Source organism: Triturus cristatus, chromosome 4_2, assembly GCF_964204655.1.
Source record: "Triturus cristatus chromosome 4_2, aTriCri1.1, whole genome shotgun sequence".
Lineage (NCBI taxonomy): Eukaryota > Metazoa > Chordata > Amphibia > Caudata > Salamandridae > Triturus > Triturus cristatus.
In genome coordinates, this window is record NC_140586.1 from 239,330,736 (window position 1) to 239,349,543 (window position 18,808).

Here is an 18,808-nt window from a genome sequence, read left to right on the forward strand (position 1 = left end):
GCCCTGACAATTTTGTCAGACCAGCCCCCGGACGAGGGGTGGGGGACTGCAAGTGTGAAGCACTGCTGATTTTGTTATTGGGGGCCAATATTGGAGCATCGCTGCAAAACCGGACGTCAGTAACAAAACAGGCCCACTCCGCTCCAAAACTGGCCTCTACCCTTCCAGCCTCCCTGGGAAATGCCCGATGCCTGCTATGGCCAGTCCAGCCCTCAGTCTTTGTGCCACTCACTGTGGATTGACGTGTCTTCCTTTTGTACCTTAAACCCTCTAACTGCATCCATTTCTCCCCTCTCTCAGCCTCCAGAGCAATTCTCAGACAGCGTGCTTATTGAACATTCCTACTATGACGTGGTATTCACCCAAGAAACATGTGACCCCACAAACCCCCTTTGCATCCTAGCCCCTGAATGCGAGCTGTTCATTGGCGACGGGAATGAGCAGGAAGAGAGGTGAGTGCCAGGGGACATGCTAGTGCACGGTAAAATGTGAATTATGAGAATTTTCTAGGTCTGCACAGGTGAATGACACTTTGCACTTTTATTAAACTCTTTTTGCACATCTATGATCAGTCAAAGCATCACTGAACACATAGCATTCTGTGGGAAGAAATGTTGGAAATTGTTGTTAATTAGAAGTCTAAGGAATTCATGGGCAGCAGAAATTTAAGAAATTCATGGTGAGCAGAAACAAAATGTATTTTGTAGAAAAAAACTGATTTTTTAAATGAGCAGGAAAGCAGGAAAATATGGGAAATTCATCATGTGTACAAAAATTGAAAGATTGTGTTTGGTAGAAATTAAAGTGAACGAAAATCTGGAAAATTGACGGGGATATAAATTATTCAATTGAAAGGTGTGCAAAAAATATGATATATTTTGGGAATTTTACTAAGCAGGGATGTGAGAAGTTCTCGTAAGGTGGAAATGTGGGCAATTTCCTTTTTACAGAAGTTGTGAATATTCATGGTGAGCAGAAATTGAAAGGTTTTATGTTGAGCAGAACTACAGAAAATTATGTAGAGCATACATATGGAAATTAATGTTTCTCAGAAATAGGTAGAATTGCATATGAGAGGAGTGGAAATTGGAGACATTTTGGTTAATAGAAATGTAGGAAAATCACAATAAGTAGAAATTTAAGGAAACGCGTTGAGCTGAAATATGAAAAATGTATGGTTATCAAAATTTGTAACGTATAGAGTGAATAAAAATGTCTCGAATTTATGGCAACTCTCGTTTTTGCAAATGTATTGTGAAAAAGAATGTGAGAACTATACTTTACACTGAAATGTGAGAAACTCCTCCTGGCAGAACTGCAAATTAATACAAGCTGAACAAGCTGAAATATGAGGCATGCATGATAAAAAAAAAATCTTCAGAATTTCTGGTTAGCTGAAATATGAGGGATTGGTTATATGTAGAAAATGTGTTACATTCTTGTTGAGCGGAAATGTGAGAATTCATGGTGGGCAGAAATTTTTGCAGTTCATGAAGTGGGAAGATGCAAAGTTTATTTTGAAGAAAAATGTGGGATTTTCAGGCAAACTAGCAATGTTTAAGCTTCTTGTTAATTAGAAGGAGATATGGGGAATTTATGTTCAACAGAATTGTGGCAGTACATACTTGTTAGAAATGGGGTCTCTAGTTGGCAGTGATTTGCACCCTGTTCAAATAGGGACCCTCACCCTAGTCCAGGTAGGGGAGTCACACACCTAAGATAACCCCTGCTCGCCCCATTGGTAGCTTGGCACGAGCAGTCAGGTTTATCTCAGAGGCAATGTGTAAAGTATTTATATACACGCACAGTAACACAGTGAAAACACTACACACCAGTTTAGAAGAATAGTCAATATTTATCTTGACAAAACAAGACCAAAACAACAAAAAAATCCAAAATAGACCAGTCAAAATTCCACTTTTAAAAGATTAACAAAGTTTAGCCCATAGAAATCAATGGATGGTGTCCTTTTAGCACAAAGTACCTTAGATGTGTCAAAATCAAAGACAGTGCACGGCGCAAGGGAGATGAGGCACCAGAAAAACAAAGCAGTGCATCAGTTCCTTACTAGGCAGCGGAGGTGATGTGTCAGCTCCTTACTGGCAGGGAGGGGTGATGCATCAGTTTCTGGACACTAAGCCTCGGTGCCTAACTGCGGTGCGGTGCCAATGAGGAATTAGCGCCCAGGGACAAACTGTTGAAAATCTGAACGCGCTGCGTTGATGCGATAGCGGTGAAGCAGGCATTGTGTTTATTTCACAGCCGCGAAGCAGGTGCAGCGTCGATTTCACAGCCACGAAGCAGGCAGTGCGTCGATTTCACAGTTACGAGCCAGGTGCTGAGTCAGAGCAGGTGCTACGGACGTCGGTAACACAGTGTTCGGGTCTCATTCTTCTGAAGCCTTTCTGATGCGTTGCAATGGCGCGCTGGGGCCTGCGGTGAACACCGTGGTCGATCGTTCAAGCAGGAGCCACGCTTTGGGGCAAGCAGCAGCCATGCGTTGATCTGTTACAGTGGTGCGTCGAGAAAACAGGCCTGGGAGTAGATGTATGGATTTTCTCCTTAAGATCACAAGGTTACCCTTCAAACAGCCAAGGAACTGGATTTGGCACCACTTGGCAAGTCAGGACTCTCAGCAAAAGAGCCCAGGCACTGGCAGATGGAGTCTTTGTTGGCCCTGAGACTTCTTAATGGGAGGCAAGCTCAACTCAAGCCCTTGGAGAACCTTGGAAGCAGGATACAGAAAGAAAAGTCCAGTCCTTTCACTCCCACTACAGAGGCAGCACGCAGCAGGCCAGCATAACAAAGCAACAGGCGGAATGGCAGTCGCTACTACAGCATCCAACTCTTCTTCCTGGCAGAATGTCCTCAGTCCAGAAGTGTTCTGCTTTTGGGGTGTCAGAGGTCAACTACTTATACCCCTTTCTTTATTTGAAATAGGCAAACCTCAAAGGAAAAGTTTTTGTAGTGCACAAGACCCTGCCTTTCCCTGACCTGGTTCCAGATACACTACAGCGGGTGGAGACAGCTTTGTACGAGGACAGGTGCAGCCCTATTCAGGTGTCTGTGACAGCTCCCCCCACCACTCTAGTTTAGGAAAACCCATCAGCCTGTTGATTGCCTCTCAGGATGTGCAAGGCACACCTCAGCTTCCTTTGTGTGACTGTCTAGAGTGAATGCACAAGAGCCCAACTGTCAGCCAACCCAGATGTGTATTCTAGACAAGCTGAGGCACAGAATGGTTAAGTATGAAAAGGCACACTTTTTAAAAGTGGCATTTTCAAACGCAAAATTTAAAAACCAACTTCACCAAAAGATGTATTTTTAAATAGTGAGTTCAGAGACCCCAAACATCAAATCTATATCTGCTCCCAATAGGAAATTTCACTTAAAAGATATTTCAAGGCAATCCTTATGTTACCTTATGGGACAAATATTCCTTGCAATAGTGAAAAACGAATTTAGCAGTATTTTACTATTGCGACATGTAAAGCACCCCAGTACTTGTCCTGCCTTTTAAATACACTGCACCCTTTCCATGGGGCTGCCTTGGGCCTACCTTAGGGGTGTCTTACATGTAGTAAAAGGGAAGGTTTGGTCAAGTAGGTGCACTTGCCAGGTCGAAATGGCAGTTTAAAACCACACACGCAGACACTACAATGGCTGGTCTGAGACCTGTTTGCAGGGCTACTCATGTGGGTGGCAAAATGAGTGCAGCAGGCCCACTAGTAGCTTTTGATTTACAGGCCATGTGCACCTCTGCTGCACTGCCTTTACTAGGGAATTCCTTGTAAATCAAATATGGCAATCATGGATAAACCAGTCACCAATACAATATACAAAGGGAGCACTTGCACTGTAGCACTGATCAGCAGTGGTAAAGTGCCCAAAGTCCTAAAACCAGCAAAAACAGGTTAGAACAAATAGGAGAAAGAAGGCCAAAAGTTTGGGGATAACCCTGCAAAAAGAGCCAGGTCCAACAATACCGAAAAGACATGATAAATGTATGCCATGTTAGTGCCAGGAAGTATTGTTGAGCCTAAATTTAGTAGGTACGTTATAATTAGAAATGTAGAAAATCTGGGGTGGGACGAAATGCTGTGAATTCCTGGTGAAAAAATCCTTTGAAAAATGTATTGATGAACAGAAATGTAAGACATTCAAAGTGGCTAGAAACAAGAGATGAATCACAAGAAATAATGAAAAAGAGAAGTGTCAAATTTATTGTTTATGAAATGTGGACCTTTCATGGTAAGCAGCATGGTGGGAAAATCATGATGAGCAAAGCAGGTGTAAAGACTAGGCAAGAGTAGAACCAGAGAAATTATTTTGAGGTGAAAATTATGTAGAATAGGAAATTGTCAGATTCAAGGTGAGGGGAAATCTGGTAAAACTTCTTGGTTTCCAGCAACATTTGGACATGTTCTCATGGGGATTAAACAACACTGGTTGTTCATTTCGCATCCTGTAGTGAATTACCACTACTTAAGGCCTCCTCGTGATTAAATTAACAATTTTCATAGACTTGAACTCATATACAGTTGTGTTTTGGCTATTGAGAGTCAGAAAACACTTTAAAAGGTGATTTTGGCTCCTATAATGATGATCCAGTTGCTAAGGGAGAAAGTGAACAATGAGAAAAAGCCTTGCATCTGACCTATCACTTACCAGGGAGACATTCTTACCTTTGGCTGGGGCCTAAATCCTGGCATAATTCACCCACCAGAAACAAAGAGCATGGGATTATCTTATTGAAGGTACAAGGATGCACCAAGGGCATTTATAACAGACAGTGCTTGGAAGTTTGCAAGGTATTTTCTGAAAATATTGGGTTGATTCACAAAGGCATTTAAGAGTTAGTAAACAAGCACCCCTGTACTACTTACATGTCTCTGTGTACTCCTGTAGCGCTTGTTTACGTACTTGTGCCGGCCTTTGTGAATCAGCCCGAAAACATCCAAAATGGGCCTACTCGGAACACATAGAAAGGACTGTACCCTTTTGCAGTTTTACTAATCGGGAGTTAGATGCTTTCTGGCCAATTCACAAAGGAATGCAGGAGTTTGTAAAAGGGTTCTACAGAAGTACTCTTTCACATACTCGTACAAGCCTTTTTGAATGGGCCCCCTAAAGGCAAAGCAGATTTCTAGATCCAGGCATTGGCATCTTGATCAACAAATTCCCCAAAAACTGTAATAGTAACTTACCGTCATCAACCCACAGGGTCTTCTTTCAGCAAACTGACTCTACAGCTTTCCAGGACCAGAGCATGTGGCAATTTTACCTCTTTACCTCCATCTCCTAAAAACAGTTGCAATTAGGAATTAGGGCTTTTTGGAATGACAACGGCGTTGCCATAGACCGTTTCATCCCGCATCAGTCACCTTTAATGAATAGCGACACATTCAAGACTAAGGCTGAGAGGGAGCCAAATCATGTCTCGTGGTGGATATAACTTGTACTCTTTGCATTATCACGGCTAATTGTAATGTCAATGAGTATCTTGTATCTTCTGCCGCTTCACACGAGGAGTAAGCGTGAATAAATGTCTGCTAGACTCATTCTCCTTGAAGTAAATGACCCCGTTATACTTGAATGGGCAAATCCCATTCTTGTTCCTTTTCGTCTTTCATTTTAATATATTGAGATCTTCTTTGAAGGCTCTTGCTTTACTCCTCTTTCATGAGTATTTCTCTGGTATGCTTGGCAGTGTGATCAGCAACTGTGATCTCACTATGAAAAAATGTAAAATATAAAATTAAAAAATGATATAAAAAACTGATGAATACACCTTCACCACACTACACTAAGCGATGGACGCAATAATATCAGCCAAATGAAAACCAGTGTCCCGCGTCAAAATAAAATTCTACGCTCTGCGGACCGTGCAGTGGCAGTCTGCGATATGTCATTAGTAACTTGAGTACCTTTTTTACTGAACTTTCTACATTAAAATACTCATAAAAAGCATGGGTCATAGTGCAACACACCTCAGTTATTTACATCTGTTAAGCAATCTTTGAATCCCCCTTCTAGACGCCGATATATCTCATATCAGCGCTCATGAAATCAACCTTTTTCTTTACAAATTGATTAATTTGTTCTATATTTTCTGCAAACATTCTCAACTTTGTTTCTTTCTCTTGCTAATAGTTTATCAACTATTTGGGAGGATGTTTGCTTTTCACACACTTGTCAAATTTCACAAGCCTCAAGCTATACGGCGGCCACAGCCTTGTATGGTTATGTTGTCTCGGCCTCTCTGTTGAAAAACAAAGTGCCGCACACCTTTTGAAACCTTAAGCCTTCCATCATTGATACTTATTTTTCTCCTTGTATGTTTCCTGGTTCTTTGAAGGCAAGCAGAGTGCTGGAAAGGCCTATGTAAGACCTGGCCAATTTTCCGCCATTTGCTGCTCTTCCAGCCCTGCCGAAGCCTCTCAAACGCTGCACAGTAACAGCTTCAAAAACACATCATTGAGTAAATTACTTCTATTCTCCTTCTGCTTTTATCCTTGCTGCAGCAGGTAGCTTTCATCTCCTGGACAAGTTTGGTACATGCACAGCGCCCATAGAGCGCAGAGTGAAGTGAATGAGATGGACTCACTCAAGGCGGACCCGGGGACAGAGCAGCGTCTGCCCCTGAAGAAAAGAGTGCTTCCTTTGACCAATCTGGGGACAGAGGGGTTCCTCCTCCAGGGGAAAATGTTGGGAATTTTAACCAATCATGGGACAGAGGGGCGTCTCCCTTCTGGAGAAAATGTTGGTACTTTAGGCCAATCTGGGGACAGAGGAGCGTCTGCCCCTGAAGAAAAGAGTGCTTCTTTTGACCAATCTGGTGACAGAGGGGTGCCTCCTCCATGAGAAAATGGGGCGTCTCCCTTCTGGAGAAAATGTTGGTACTTTAAACCAATCATGGGACAGAGGGGTATCTCGCTTCTGGAGAAAATGTTTGTACTTTAAACCAATCATGGGACAGAGGGGTGTCTCCCTTCTGGAGAAAATGTTTGTACTTTAAACCAATCATGGGACAGAGGGGTGTCTCCCTTCTGGAGAAAATGTTGGTATTTTAGCCAATCTGGGGACAAAGGAGTTTCTTCCCTTGAGAAAATCTTGATACTTTAGAACATAGAAATATGGCAAAATGTTATAGCTTTTTACAATCACTTTTGGAGGCGGTGGACTTCCCAAAGGAGCAGCTTGAAAAAAATTAATCCAAACAGTGCACTTTATAGTACGACAACCCAACAAAATTGATAAAACCTCAAATTCAAGTAATCTGTGTATGAAATCTGACATGACCTTTAATTTTTCAAAATGCGGAAAGCATCTCCCTTTGTTTCTGCCTTGTCCTGCTTTACATTTCCCCCACGCCCCTTCTAAGTGGATGCAGTATTTACCTGGAATTTTGGAACCCGAAACTGCATACATCTCACAATCTCAAGTGTTGAAAAAGCAGCATTACTCCTCATCCCCGGCTTTTACGAGCTCAGAAAGCAGAAGTAGGCTACACCGATACTACTGAATAAGGAGTGAGACAAACAGTCATAGGTGAAAATAATGTGGATATATGCGGTTGTCAAAGGTAAAATTTATGAAATGGCTCCCCATGGGTCATGAACAAATAAAAGATGCATCAATAAAGTTGGTTATGTGCCCAAGGAATTTATATCATAAAATGAGCAAAAAGTGGCTCCCAATCAGCATGAGTTGTAAGTGAAATAGCATCTTAAATCATTTTGAAAATGCTCCCAGTTTCCCCCACATAGCAAAGTTTCATTCACTGAAAATATACCCATTGTTCCCCAAATACCAGATTTAATTTCTAGTAAAAAGTGTCCCCAAGTGCTAGCCATCATAAGGTAACAGCCTACGCTAAAGACATCTTGGGGACATTCAGAAATTTGACCTCGGAATGCATTCCGCCCGTTGCTTCCGATTGGCTTTGTGGTTTGTAACTCACATTTTCTGGCTTTCTATTTGCTAGCTTTATTTGCTTTAAGCTGCCCAGCTCGAGTTCCTCTCTCTCATTGCCCAAACCTTGTTTACTGTATTCTTCCACAAACTTGCTTTCTGTTAACAGGCCTTTAAATCTTATTCTTATCTGGTCATGTTTGCTGTGCATTAAAAGACAGAGATCAAATATCAGGCTGTATATTCCAGGGAGCTTGGTGTTTATTTTTCTTTCTCTGATTTCAAAGTGAGAGGATTTATGTGACAATCATGCTGGCTAGTAGGGGTCTGCTAGAGGAAGGCTGTACAGATGTTATTTTCTTTTTACAAACAATATTTAAATGTAAATGAACTGTGCTGACAAAGAAATCATTACATTGGATGATGACATTGCCCCACATTATCATTTGTGCGCTGTATACTTTTATCAGTAAAACTGTATGAGAGTGCAAATGTTACGGTCATTTCAATTGAAGATGTGTTGTCTGGAATGGCAGTACGCTACCTTACCAGGCATACTCCATGTTACCCCACTGCACTCTACTCTGCACCACTCCACGCCACTCCACACTGCGTCACTGCACTCTTCTCTGCACCACTCCACGCCTCTCTACTCTACACCACTCCACTCTATTCTATGTCAATGCTCTCTATACCTCACTACTCTACTGCTTCACTGCACTCTTCGCCACTCTGTGTCACTTTATTCTATGCCAACCTATTCTACAACACTACATTCTGCCACTGCACTCTACACCAATGCACTCTACACCAATGCACTCTACACCACTGCACTCTACGCCACTGCACTCTATGCCACTGCGCTCTATGCCACTGCACCCTACGCCACTGCACCCTACGCCACTGCACCCTACGCCACTGCACCCTACGCCACTGCACCCTACGCCACTGCACCCTACGCCACTGCACTCTACGCCACTGCACTCTACGCCACTGCACTCTACGCCACTGCACTCTACGCCACTGCACTCTACGCCACTGCACTCTACGCCACTGCACTCTACGCCTCTGCACTCTACGCCTCTGCACTCTACGCCACTGCACTCTACGCCACTGCACTCTACGCCACTGCACTCTATGCCACTGCACTCTACGCCACTGCACTCTACGCCACTGCACTCTACGCCTCTGCACTCTACGCCTCTGCACTCTACGCCCATGCACTTTACACCCATGCACTCTACACCACTCTACTATACACCCCTGCACTCTACGACAGCACACTCTGCAACACTGCAATCTCTGCCACTCTACTTTATGCCATTCTACACCACTGAGCTCTACGCCAATCCACTCAACGCCAATCCACTGTAAGCCACTCTGCACCACTGCGCTCTACTCTACTTCACTCTACTCTGAAGCAATCTACTCAGCCACTGCAGTCTACGCCACCCTATTGCACGCTGCGAGACTCCACACCACAGGACTCTATGCTACAGCACTCTATGCCATTGCTATGCCACTGCACTCTACGCCACTGCACTCTATGCCACTGCGCTCTACACCACTTCACTCTATACCTCTTTACTCTTCATCACTCTACATTATGCCTGTACACTCCCCACTATACTATGCATCAATGCACTCTGCGCCACTGCACTCTACACCACTCCACTCTGCAACACTGCAGTCTACCCCAATGCACTCTACGCCAATGCACTCTACTTTGAAACAATCTACTTAATGCCACTGCACTCTACACAACTGCACTCTACACCCATGCACTCCACACCATTGTACTATACACCACTGCACTCTACGACAGCACACTCTGCAACACTGCTATCTCTGCCACTCTACTTTATGCCATTCTACACCACTGAGCTCTACACCAATCCACTCAACAGCAATCCACTCTAAGCCACTCTGCACCATTGCACTCTACGCTACTTCACTCTACTCTGAAGCAATCTTGTCAGCCACTGCAGTCTACTCCACCCTTTTGCACTCTGTGCTACTGCACACCACTGGACTCTATGCCACAGCACTCTATTCCACTGCACTCTATGCCATTGCTATGCCACTGCACTCTACACCACTTTACTCAAAACCAATACACTCTACACCACTTCACTCTATGCCAATCTACTCTGCACCACTACAGTCTACACCACTATACTCTACACCACTATACTCTACACCACTATACTCTACACCACTATACTCTACACCACTATACTCTACACCACTCTACTGTACACCATTATACTGTACACCATTGTACTCTGTGCCTTTACTCTGCACCACTGTAGCCACTGCACTCTACCCCACTGCTCTGACACTACTGTGCAGCACTGCACTGGGTTCCATTGAACTCTCTGCCTCTGAAATCTGTGGCACATTACTCTATGCCATTGCACTCTAGTCTGCACTACTCTACACCACTCTTCTGCACTCTACGCCAATGCATTCTATGCCTCTGTAATCTACTGAGCACCACTGTACTCTGACACTGCACTCTGACACTGCGCTCTACGCCACTTCACTTTATGCTTCTTTACTCTTCATCACTCTACATTATGCCTGTACACTCCCCACTATACTATGCATCAATGCACTCTGCGCCACTGCACTCTACACCACTCCACTCTGCAACACTGCAGTCTACGCCAATGCACACTACGCCAATGCACTCTACTTTGAAACAATCTACTTAATGCCACTGCACTCTACGCCACTCCACTCTGCCACAATCGACGCTGTGCCACTCTACTCGACGCCACTACTCTGCCTCTGCACTCTACCGCGCACCACTATACTCTACCCTGCACCACTCCACTTCACTCTATTCTGAAAGTCTACTCTATGCCACTCGACTCTATGCCACTACACTCTACAACACTGCGCCACTGCACTACTCTATGCTGCACTCTATGCTAGGCCACTCTAGTCTAAACCATTGCACTCTACGGCAATTCACTCTACATCACTCTACTAAAAACCAATGCACCCTACGTGCCACTGTGCCTTTGCCAACTACTTTGCACCACTCTACTTTACACCATGAAACTCTACAACATTCTACTCTATGCCACTGCACTCTACACCACTGCATGCTACATCACACTATACCATTGCACTGTAGTCACTGCACCCTACACCACTCTATTCTGCACCACTGTACTCTACGTCACTGCTCTCTGCACCACTCTTCTCTGCAGTGCTCTACTCCCCTCTACACCACTGCACTCTACTCTAATCTGCATGACTGCATTCTACACCACTGCACCCTATGCCACTCTACTGCACGCTATGCCGCTCCATGCTACACCACTCTATTGCACTCTATGCCACTGCACCACTCTACACCAATGCACTCTACACCACTCTACTCTGCATCCCTCCACTCTTATGCAAGTGCACTCTTCCCTGCATCACTCCACTCTACTCTGCATCACTCCACTCTATGCCACTTCACTCAACGTCCCTCTACCCTGCAACACTGCTTTCTCTGCCACTGAGCTTTATGCCACTCCACTCTGCATTGGTCCACTCTATGCCAGTGTACTCTGTCACTGCTGTTTGTACCACTCTACTCTGCAACACTCTACGATCCTGCACTCTATCACTACACTGCATGACTGCATTCTATGCCACTGCACTCTACGCTGCACCACTCAACTCTATGCCACTCTAATGCACTCTACACCACTACACTGTACACCACTGCACTCTACACCACTCTACATCTCTGCACTCTATTCTGCACCACTCCACTCTATGCCACACTACTCTGCGCTACTCTACTCTGCGCTACTCTACTCTGCGCTACTCTACTCTGCGCTACTCTACTCTGCGCTACTCTACTCTACTCTACTCTGCGCTACTCTACTCTGTGCTACTCTACTCTTCACCACTCTACTCTTCACCACTCTACTCTTCACCACTCTACTCTTCACCACTCTACTCTTCACCACTCTACTCTGCACCACTCTACTCTGCGCCACTTCACTCTGTGCCTCTACTCCCCTCTACACCACTCAACTCTGCACCACTTCACTCTATGCACCACTTCACTCTATGCACCACTTCACTCTGACATTGCACTCTACACCACTGCAATCTACACTGCACTACTCTACGCCTCTGCACTTTATGCTACTCTGTCACTGCACTCCATGCCAATGCAATCCGCACAACTTTACTTAAAACTAATGCACTCTATGCCGATCTGCTGTGAACACTGTAATTTACGCCACTTAACTCTAGGCCATTCTACTCCACTCTACCACACTCCACTCTACCAGACTCCACTCTACCACACTCCACTCTACCAGACTCCACTCTACCAGACTCCACTCTACCACACTCCACTCTACCACACTCCACTCTACCACACTCCACTCTACCACACTCCACTCTACCACACTCCACTCTACCATACTCCACTCTACCATACTCCACTCTACCATACTCCACTCCACTCTACCACACTCCACTCTACCACACTTCACGATACTCCACTCTATGATGCTGAACTTCATTAAACTCTGCACCACTGACACTCTACTCCACTCTATCCCATTCTACAACACTACTCCACTCTATTCTGTATCACACTACTCCACTATACTCTTTGCCACTCCACTCTGGCTGTCTACTCCACTGTACGCCACTCTACTCTACAACACTGTACTCTATAAAACACCCTTTATGCCATTCCACTCGACACCACTCTAAGCCATTCCGTTCTAAGATTACTCAATTCTAACACAGTGCTCCACTCTACGCCACTCCACGTCATGCCCTTCTGCTCTACGACACACTCCTCTCTACAAAACACTGTACGTTGCTCCATGACACTCCACTTCACTCCTCTCCACGCCACCCGCCTCTACTATATGCCACTCCATGCCACTCCATAACATTCCACTCTACTCCACTCCCCAACACTCCCCTTTACATTACTAACTTTTAGCCATGCTAAACAGCAGCCACTCTGGTGTACAACATGGCTAAAACATACTGGCAAAGCCAATAGCTCTTACATAGAAGAGAACTTTTGGTCTTTGCCAATGCTTGTTTTAATTATACCAGTAATCATGATCACGTGTCCCAGAAGTTGCTGAAATGCCAGGCAGTGCCAGTATATTCCACTTTTCCAATGGCCAGCCAATGCCTCAAGGTTTCCCCATATTCCAGACAATCCCATGATGTGTCTATTTCCTGCTTCTACTTCCACTACGTGCCAGCCAAGGACACGTTGTGTTTGTCTCCTTCATATGTCAGTCAATGCCATGATGTTTTCATTCCCCATAATCCAGCTGATGCCTTAAAGTTCCATATTTAGCAGCCAATGCTAGGACATTCACCTTTCCCTAATAAGCCAGCCAGTGATATGCCCAGTTTGCACCATATATCAGCGACTACTTTGCAGATTACTGCCTTGTACCCACTAGTGCATTGATGCATGTGCCCCTGATTGCCATAAAATGCAGTAGTATATGCATTTTCACAACTTGCTAGTTAAGATCATCATTTAATTCTATTTGTAATTTTACGCCACCAATGTAGCTCGGGTCCCTTCTTTTCCATTTACGGACTAATGCCATGTTAGGTCTTGATTTCCCAGCTAATGACATGATATCTGTTTCCACTGATATGCTGTCTCTCACACACATACATGAACACACATCACACCACCACCCTCTTTCCAAAACAGTGTACACAATACAATAAACATCCCCCCATCATCCAAGAGCTAGTCTGGTTTAAGAGGATGCAGTAAACCCAAACCCTAGCCATACCATACTCTAAAATTTCCTCAAACACATGCTTGAAGCAGTGCAATGCACATAACCAACACTAACCATTGCAACACAAATACAAACACATAGATGAAGGCATCGCTTAACAGATTAACCAACTCAAACAATCAGAAGGCACGATCCCCTGTGTCAGAATCCTCAAGATTAGGCGTATGCGAAACTTAAATTGCGCTTGTAACATGTATGAATTCAGCTTTATTTTATTGTATTGCAGCATTTATGCAGTGCTTATTACCCATATGTGGGGCACTGAAGTACGTGCCTATATGGGCAGGAAACTATGCCATGTAGGGTGTGTGGCTGGAAGGGTGGTGTTTTTGTTTTTTGATCCTATGTGGGAACTTTTTCCATGTTGTATTGGTGATGACCACAGAGGTACAGTTATGGTGTTCTGCAGCAATTAGCAATGTGATGGATGATGAGGTATGAGGTATAGATGTGAAGTTTATGGTTTGCAGTAAGCTAGCAGCTCTGAGTAGCTCTGCAGGTCCCTTTATGGTATTTCGTATGATCGTCTACTTAGCTGGCTACTACATTGGGTTGTCCAATCTGAAATTTTATTTAAGGTTTTGGTCCCGAGAGGGCATGCTTTGAGGGAGAAAAAAGTGGAGATCTCTGTTGGGAAGGGTTTTTACTAACATCCAATATCTGAGTAGAATATTTAGAGGTACAGAAATAACCTTAGTATAAAGTTAATTGGGACCTGCAGTGGTGGACTAGAATATGAGACAGATTTCAGCAGTTATTCCTTGCCTGTTCAGTTGGTGATGGTGATAGTGTGGGGTTGAAGTGTTATAAACAAATTGACATAGCTGTATTATATATTATCCAGGTGAACCATAGGTCAGCTCTTTTTTGCGTAAGTGCAAATAGAATGTCATTTTCTGGTGGTGTTGTTTCCTATCTGTGGATTGTAAGCTGAAGACTGACCTTGAAGATGTGGTTGTCTCTCTGGGTTGTATCCCAGGGATGTGGGGTGATGTACTTATCTTGGAAGCATCCATGTTTTAAACTGTCTTCTGAAATGTATATTCTTGTGGATGCTTGAATGTTGGCTGGGAGTGAGTTCCAGAACTTGGTGGCGTGTACTGAGAAAGCAGAGCCTCCTATGGATTTCTGATGGCAAGATGATATGGCAATAAGTGGTGCAAGTCTGGAGCACAGTGTCCTATTTTGTTTGTTTTGCTTGAATTTAACTTGTATGTATAACGGTTCTTTTCCTTGGGAGGCTCTGTTGACAACGCAGAATGTCATGAAGGTTGTCCCTCTAGCTAGAGGTAGTCAGTGGAATGACTGCATGACAGGAGCCATGCGTTTTCTTGGGTGAGGGCTGTTGGTATAGTCAAACCTGGAGATTACGAGTGTGAGGATGACCTGCTGTTGTGTTTTCATTGTGTAGAAGGCATTCTTTGTGACATAGCCAACATGCGGTATCAAGGATAGGTCTGAGTCCATGGTTACCCAAAGGTTTCTGACTTCTCTTGATGTTATTGGAGAGGCATCAAGTTCTTTGAACCATATGGTGGTAGGCTGATATCTTTGCCAGTGGCTGTACGTCATGATCTATGTCTTTGTGGTGTTGAGCTTTAGGTGGCTATTGATCATCCATGTGTTTGTGGCGTGAAGGCAGTCAACAAGTTTTATTTGTAGGGGTCTTCTGGGTAATCCATTTTTAGAACAATATGGGTGTCATCTGCATAGTTGTTAGAGGTGAGGTTAAATAATTGAATCAGGTTTGGTAAGGTAGATGTTGAACATTAGAAGGGACATGATGGACGTTTGAAGGATGCCACAGTTTTGCATGTGAGGCGCTGATGTGAAAGATATTAAGCAAACTATATTTTGTCTGTCTTTGTGATAAGAAACAATCCATTTTAGTGCGTTTGCAAATACTTTGAAATGAAGGAGTCTCCGTTGCAGGGGTAAACATTGTGGAGAAGAGTGGCTCAATGGTTAGAGCGGCAGACCCTGTTGCAGAGGTCTGGCCCGGGACCAGGGTTCAATTCCTGCCTCGGCGGCTCTTGGATTCAATTTCCCCAGACCTGATAATTCTCGCCTCGGTGCCTATTCTAATCATGGATCCCACTGTGCAACTCTGGGCAATAGCTTGCTTAATCTCCACAACGGCCCCCACAGCGCTAGGATGCCTGGCTACACCTTGGGGGTGCCCAGGAGTGGACATCTCACAGGAAAACCAGGAAGGGTTCCACAGCGGTATGAATACAGCGCTACGAGACCCCTGGGTAGAAGTGCGCTATATAAGTACAAATACATTTACATTTACATTGTTAAATGCAGCTGATAAATCCAGAAGCAATAGAGAGACACCACTCCATTCTTGTCCACTGTAGAATTTAGATCATCCCAAGTGGAAATGATGGCAACTGTTTGCCTCTGCCTGGTCTGAAGCCAGACTGCTGGTCTGACATTGAAACATTATCTTCCATAAAATGTGAAAGCTGGGTAAACACTGCTCTTAAAAATATTTTCCAAAGAACGGTCCATTTGAGAAAGGCCTGCAGTTTGTTGGGTCAGATAGGTCAAGGTTTTTCTTTTTGAGGCGTGTTCTACCATAAGAGGTATTCAGCCTGGTTGGGCATGGACCTAGTTCCAGAGACTTGTTGAATAAGCATCTAGCTACCTCCACTGCACAGGTTGTGCGAAGGATATCTTTAAATATTTTTGGCGGCGCTGGGTCTGAAGGTTATCTTGATGGACTGCTTGCGATTATAATGTTGAGGAAATCTTTTTCTGAATGGGGATTGAAAGTATGTAGTTATGTAAGATCGCCTTTGTCTCTCTATGTTGGTTGGGCCATGTGTTGGTGTGGTGTTACCTATGTTCTCCTTAAGATCATTTTCTATCAGTTCCAGGGAGATATTGTCAGATAAGTCATGTGATTGTGGTGTTTGTGTGTTTTGGCATTCTGGATTGTGGATTTCTGCTAGAATCTTGTTGAGTTCTTTGAAAGGTCAGTCAGCTTCAGTTATGCATGTGGAGCAGTTTTGCCTTTTTGTGGTTCTGGTGACTCTTCTGTAGACTTTGAGTTCTTTAGTCCATTTAATTAAATTATTTTCTCCTATTGTATTGCATTTGTGTTTTTATTCTTTTGATGTTTAGTAGTCCAACCCTGGATGTGGTCTTTATTATTATCTGTTTATCTAGTGCAGTGGAGATCCACTTGTAGAAGGGGCCTGTCTTTCTTTTGCATGTTTATTAGGGTTATTTCAAGATGGGAATTGAGTTTGTGGATGTTTACTTTTTCCCATTGTTTTTATGAGCATTTTTTGTTGTTGGTCTTTGAAGTGTTTTCAGTGATGGGTGTGTTAATGACTTAAAAGCTTGTCATAGGCACAAATCATTGACAATCCTGCCCTACAACTGGCCATAATGCTGATTCACTGCCACTGAAGGGAGCACTTCAGTGGTCTCATCTGCAAACAAGATACAAGAAGGCATCAGATCTAGCAACCTTAACACTGACCACGCATGCTGCGATGAACACTTTGTGATCTCCTCTACTATTAAACCTCTGCTCAGGAACCTCTGTGTGTGGGGAAAGGCCCTCATGTGACGTATCGAATACAGTGCCTATGAATTGAGCTCTCTCAACTAGAACCATGTCAGACATCTTATAATTACTTGAGTTCCACTTATGCATCTGCTCAAATGGTGGCTTCCTCAACTGTGTTAGTACTAGGTTTAGGTTCCACATTGATATGAGGGCTGACCGTGGTGCTACCAGACTCTTTGTTTCTTCTAAGTATCTCTTGATTGCTGGTGTGCTATAGAAACCTCCTCCTGGCTTGTTCCTTGTGTATGCCACTATAGCGTACAGGTGTACCTCTAATGAGGTGTATGAAAGGTTCTTATCTAGAAGGTGGATGAGGTACCTGACAACAGTAGTATCCCTTGCCCAGCTGTTCCTAAATCCTTCTGTGTTACACCAGTGAATGAACCGGTTTACTTTTGCAGTGCAGCACTATCATGTGGAAGGCCTTCTAGCCTCTCTCAGGATTTCACGGATCTTTGAGGTAATTTCAAGTGCCTGAATTCAAGATCCTCAGGAGCCATGCTGCTAGGCTGAGGGTAACAGGCACCAGGTGAAATATCTGACCGCTTCGTATTGTCAACAAGTCTTGATGGGCTAGTAGCCCGATGACTCTTTTTTTTTGTGGCCCATTGAGGTGCTTTCAGAATTAATGTCACGGTTGCACCCATCACTTGTGCTGTCAGTGGAATTGGGGAGAAAAGTATATGTAATTTCCCTGACCAATCTACCAAAAGGACTTTCCCCAGGAAGCAGTGGTGTGGGTAGCTGGATGCAAAGCTTTGGCATTTTGTGTTCTCTTGCGTTGTGAATAGAGTTACAAACAGTATGCCCCATTCTGGTCAGATCATGTCTACTATGTGCTTCTTTAGCTCCTAATCATGTGAGGAGCACGTTTGCCTACTTAGCATATCTGCTTCTATGTTTTAAACCCCTACCAGGTGTATGACCATTAGGATTATCTTTTTACAAACAGGCCATTTCCACATGTCCTGAGCTTGGGCAATGCTTGTGACCTTGCTCCTCCATGCTTGTTGAGGTAAAAACATAGTGGTCATGTTGTCTGTCTGGATTTGAATTGTTCTACCCCTGATCTGAGCCTGGAAGGCCTTTAGGGCTTAGAATGCAGCCTCTAGTTACAACAGGTCTATGTTATGTTATGTCATGTTATGCTATACAAATATGTAGAGCGCACTATCACCGGGAGGATATTCTAGCGCTGAGCAGGTGTGAACACAACTAAACCTAGGGCCTAGTGCGACTACTCGAAAAACGACAGGTTTTCAGCTTCTTGCAGAATTCAAGAAGTGAGGAGGAGGCTCTTATATGTATTGGCAAGTCGTTCCATGCTTTAGGAGCAATGTAGGAGAAGGCTTGACCGCTGGATTTGGCTTTCTGTATTCATGGGATGTGTGCAAGTAGGAATCCAGGTGAGCGGCAGTGTCAGTAAGGTTTATAAAAGCAGGTGCAACTGTTGAGGTAGGCTGGGCTGGTGTTATGTAGTGCTTCGAAAGTG

The 18,808-nt window shown here is 44.1% G+C and overlaps 1 protein-coding gene across 1 annotated transcript in view; it reads left to right on the forward strand.

The window, feature by feature from the left end:
- TRIOBP (TRIO and F-actin binding protein) overlaps window positions 1-18,808 on the forward strand; it is a 422,974-nt gene that overhangs the window by 30,105 nt on the left and 374,061 nt on the right. The window contains exon 3 of the mRNA XM_085601384.1: window positions 301-452. Coding sequence (XP_085457510.1) covers window positions 301-452 — 152 coding nt within the window. The remainder of the gene's footprint in view (window positions 1-300; window positions 453-18,808) is intronic.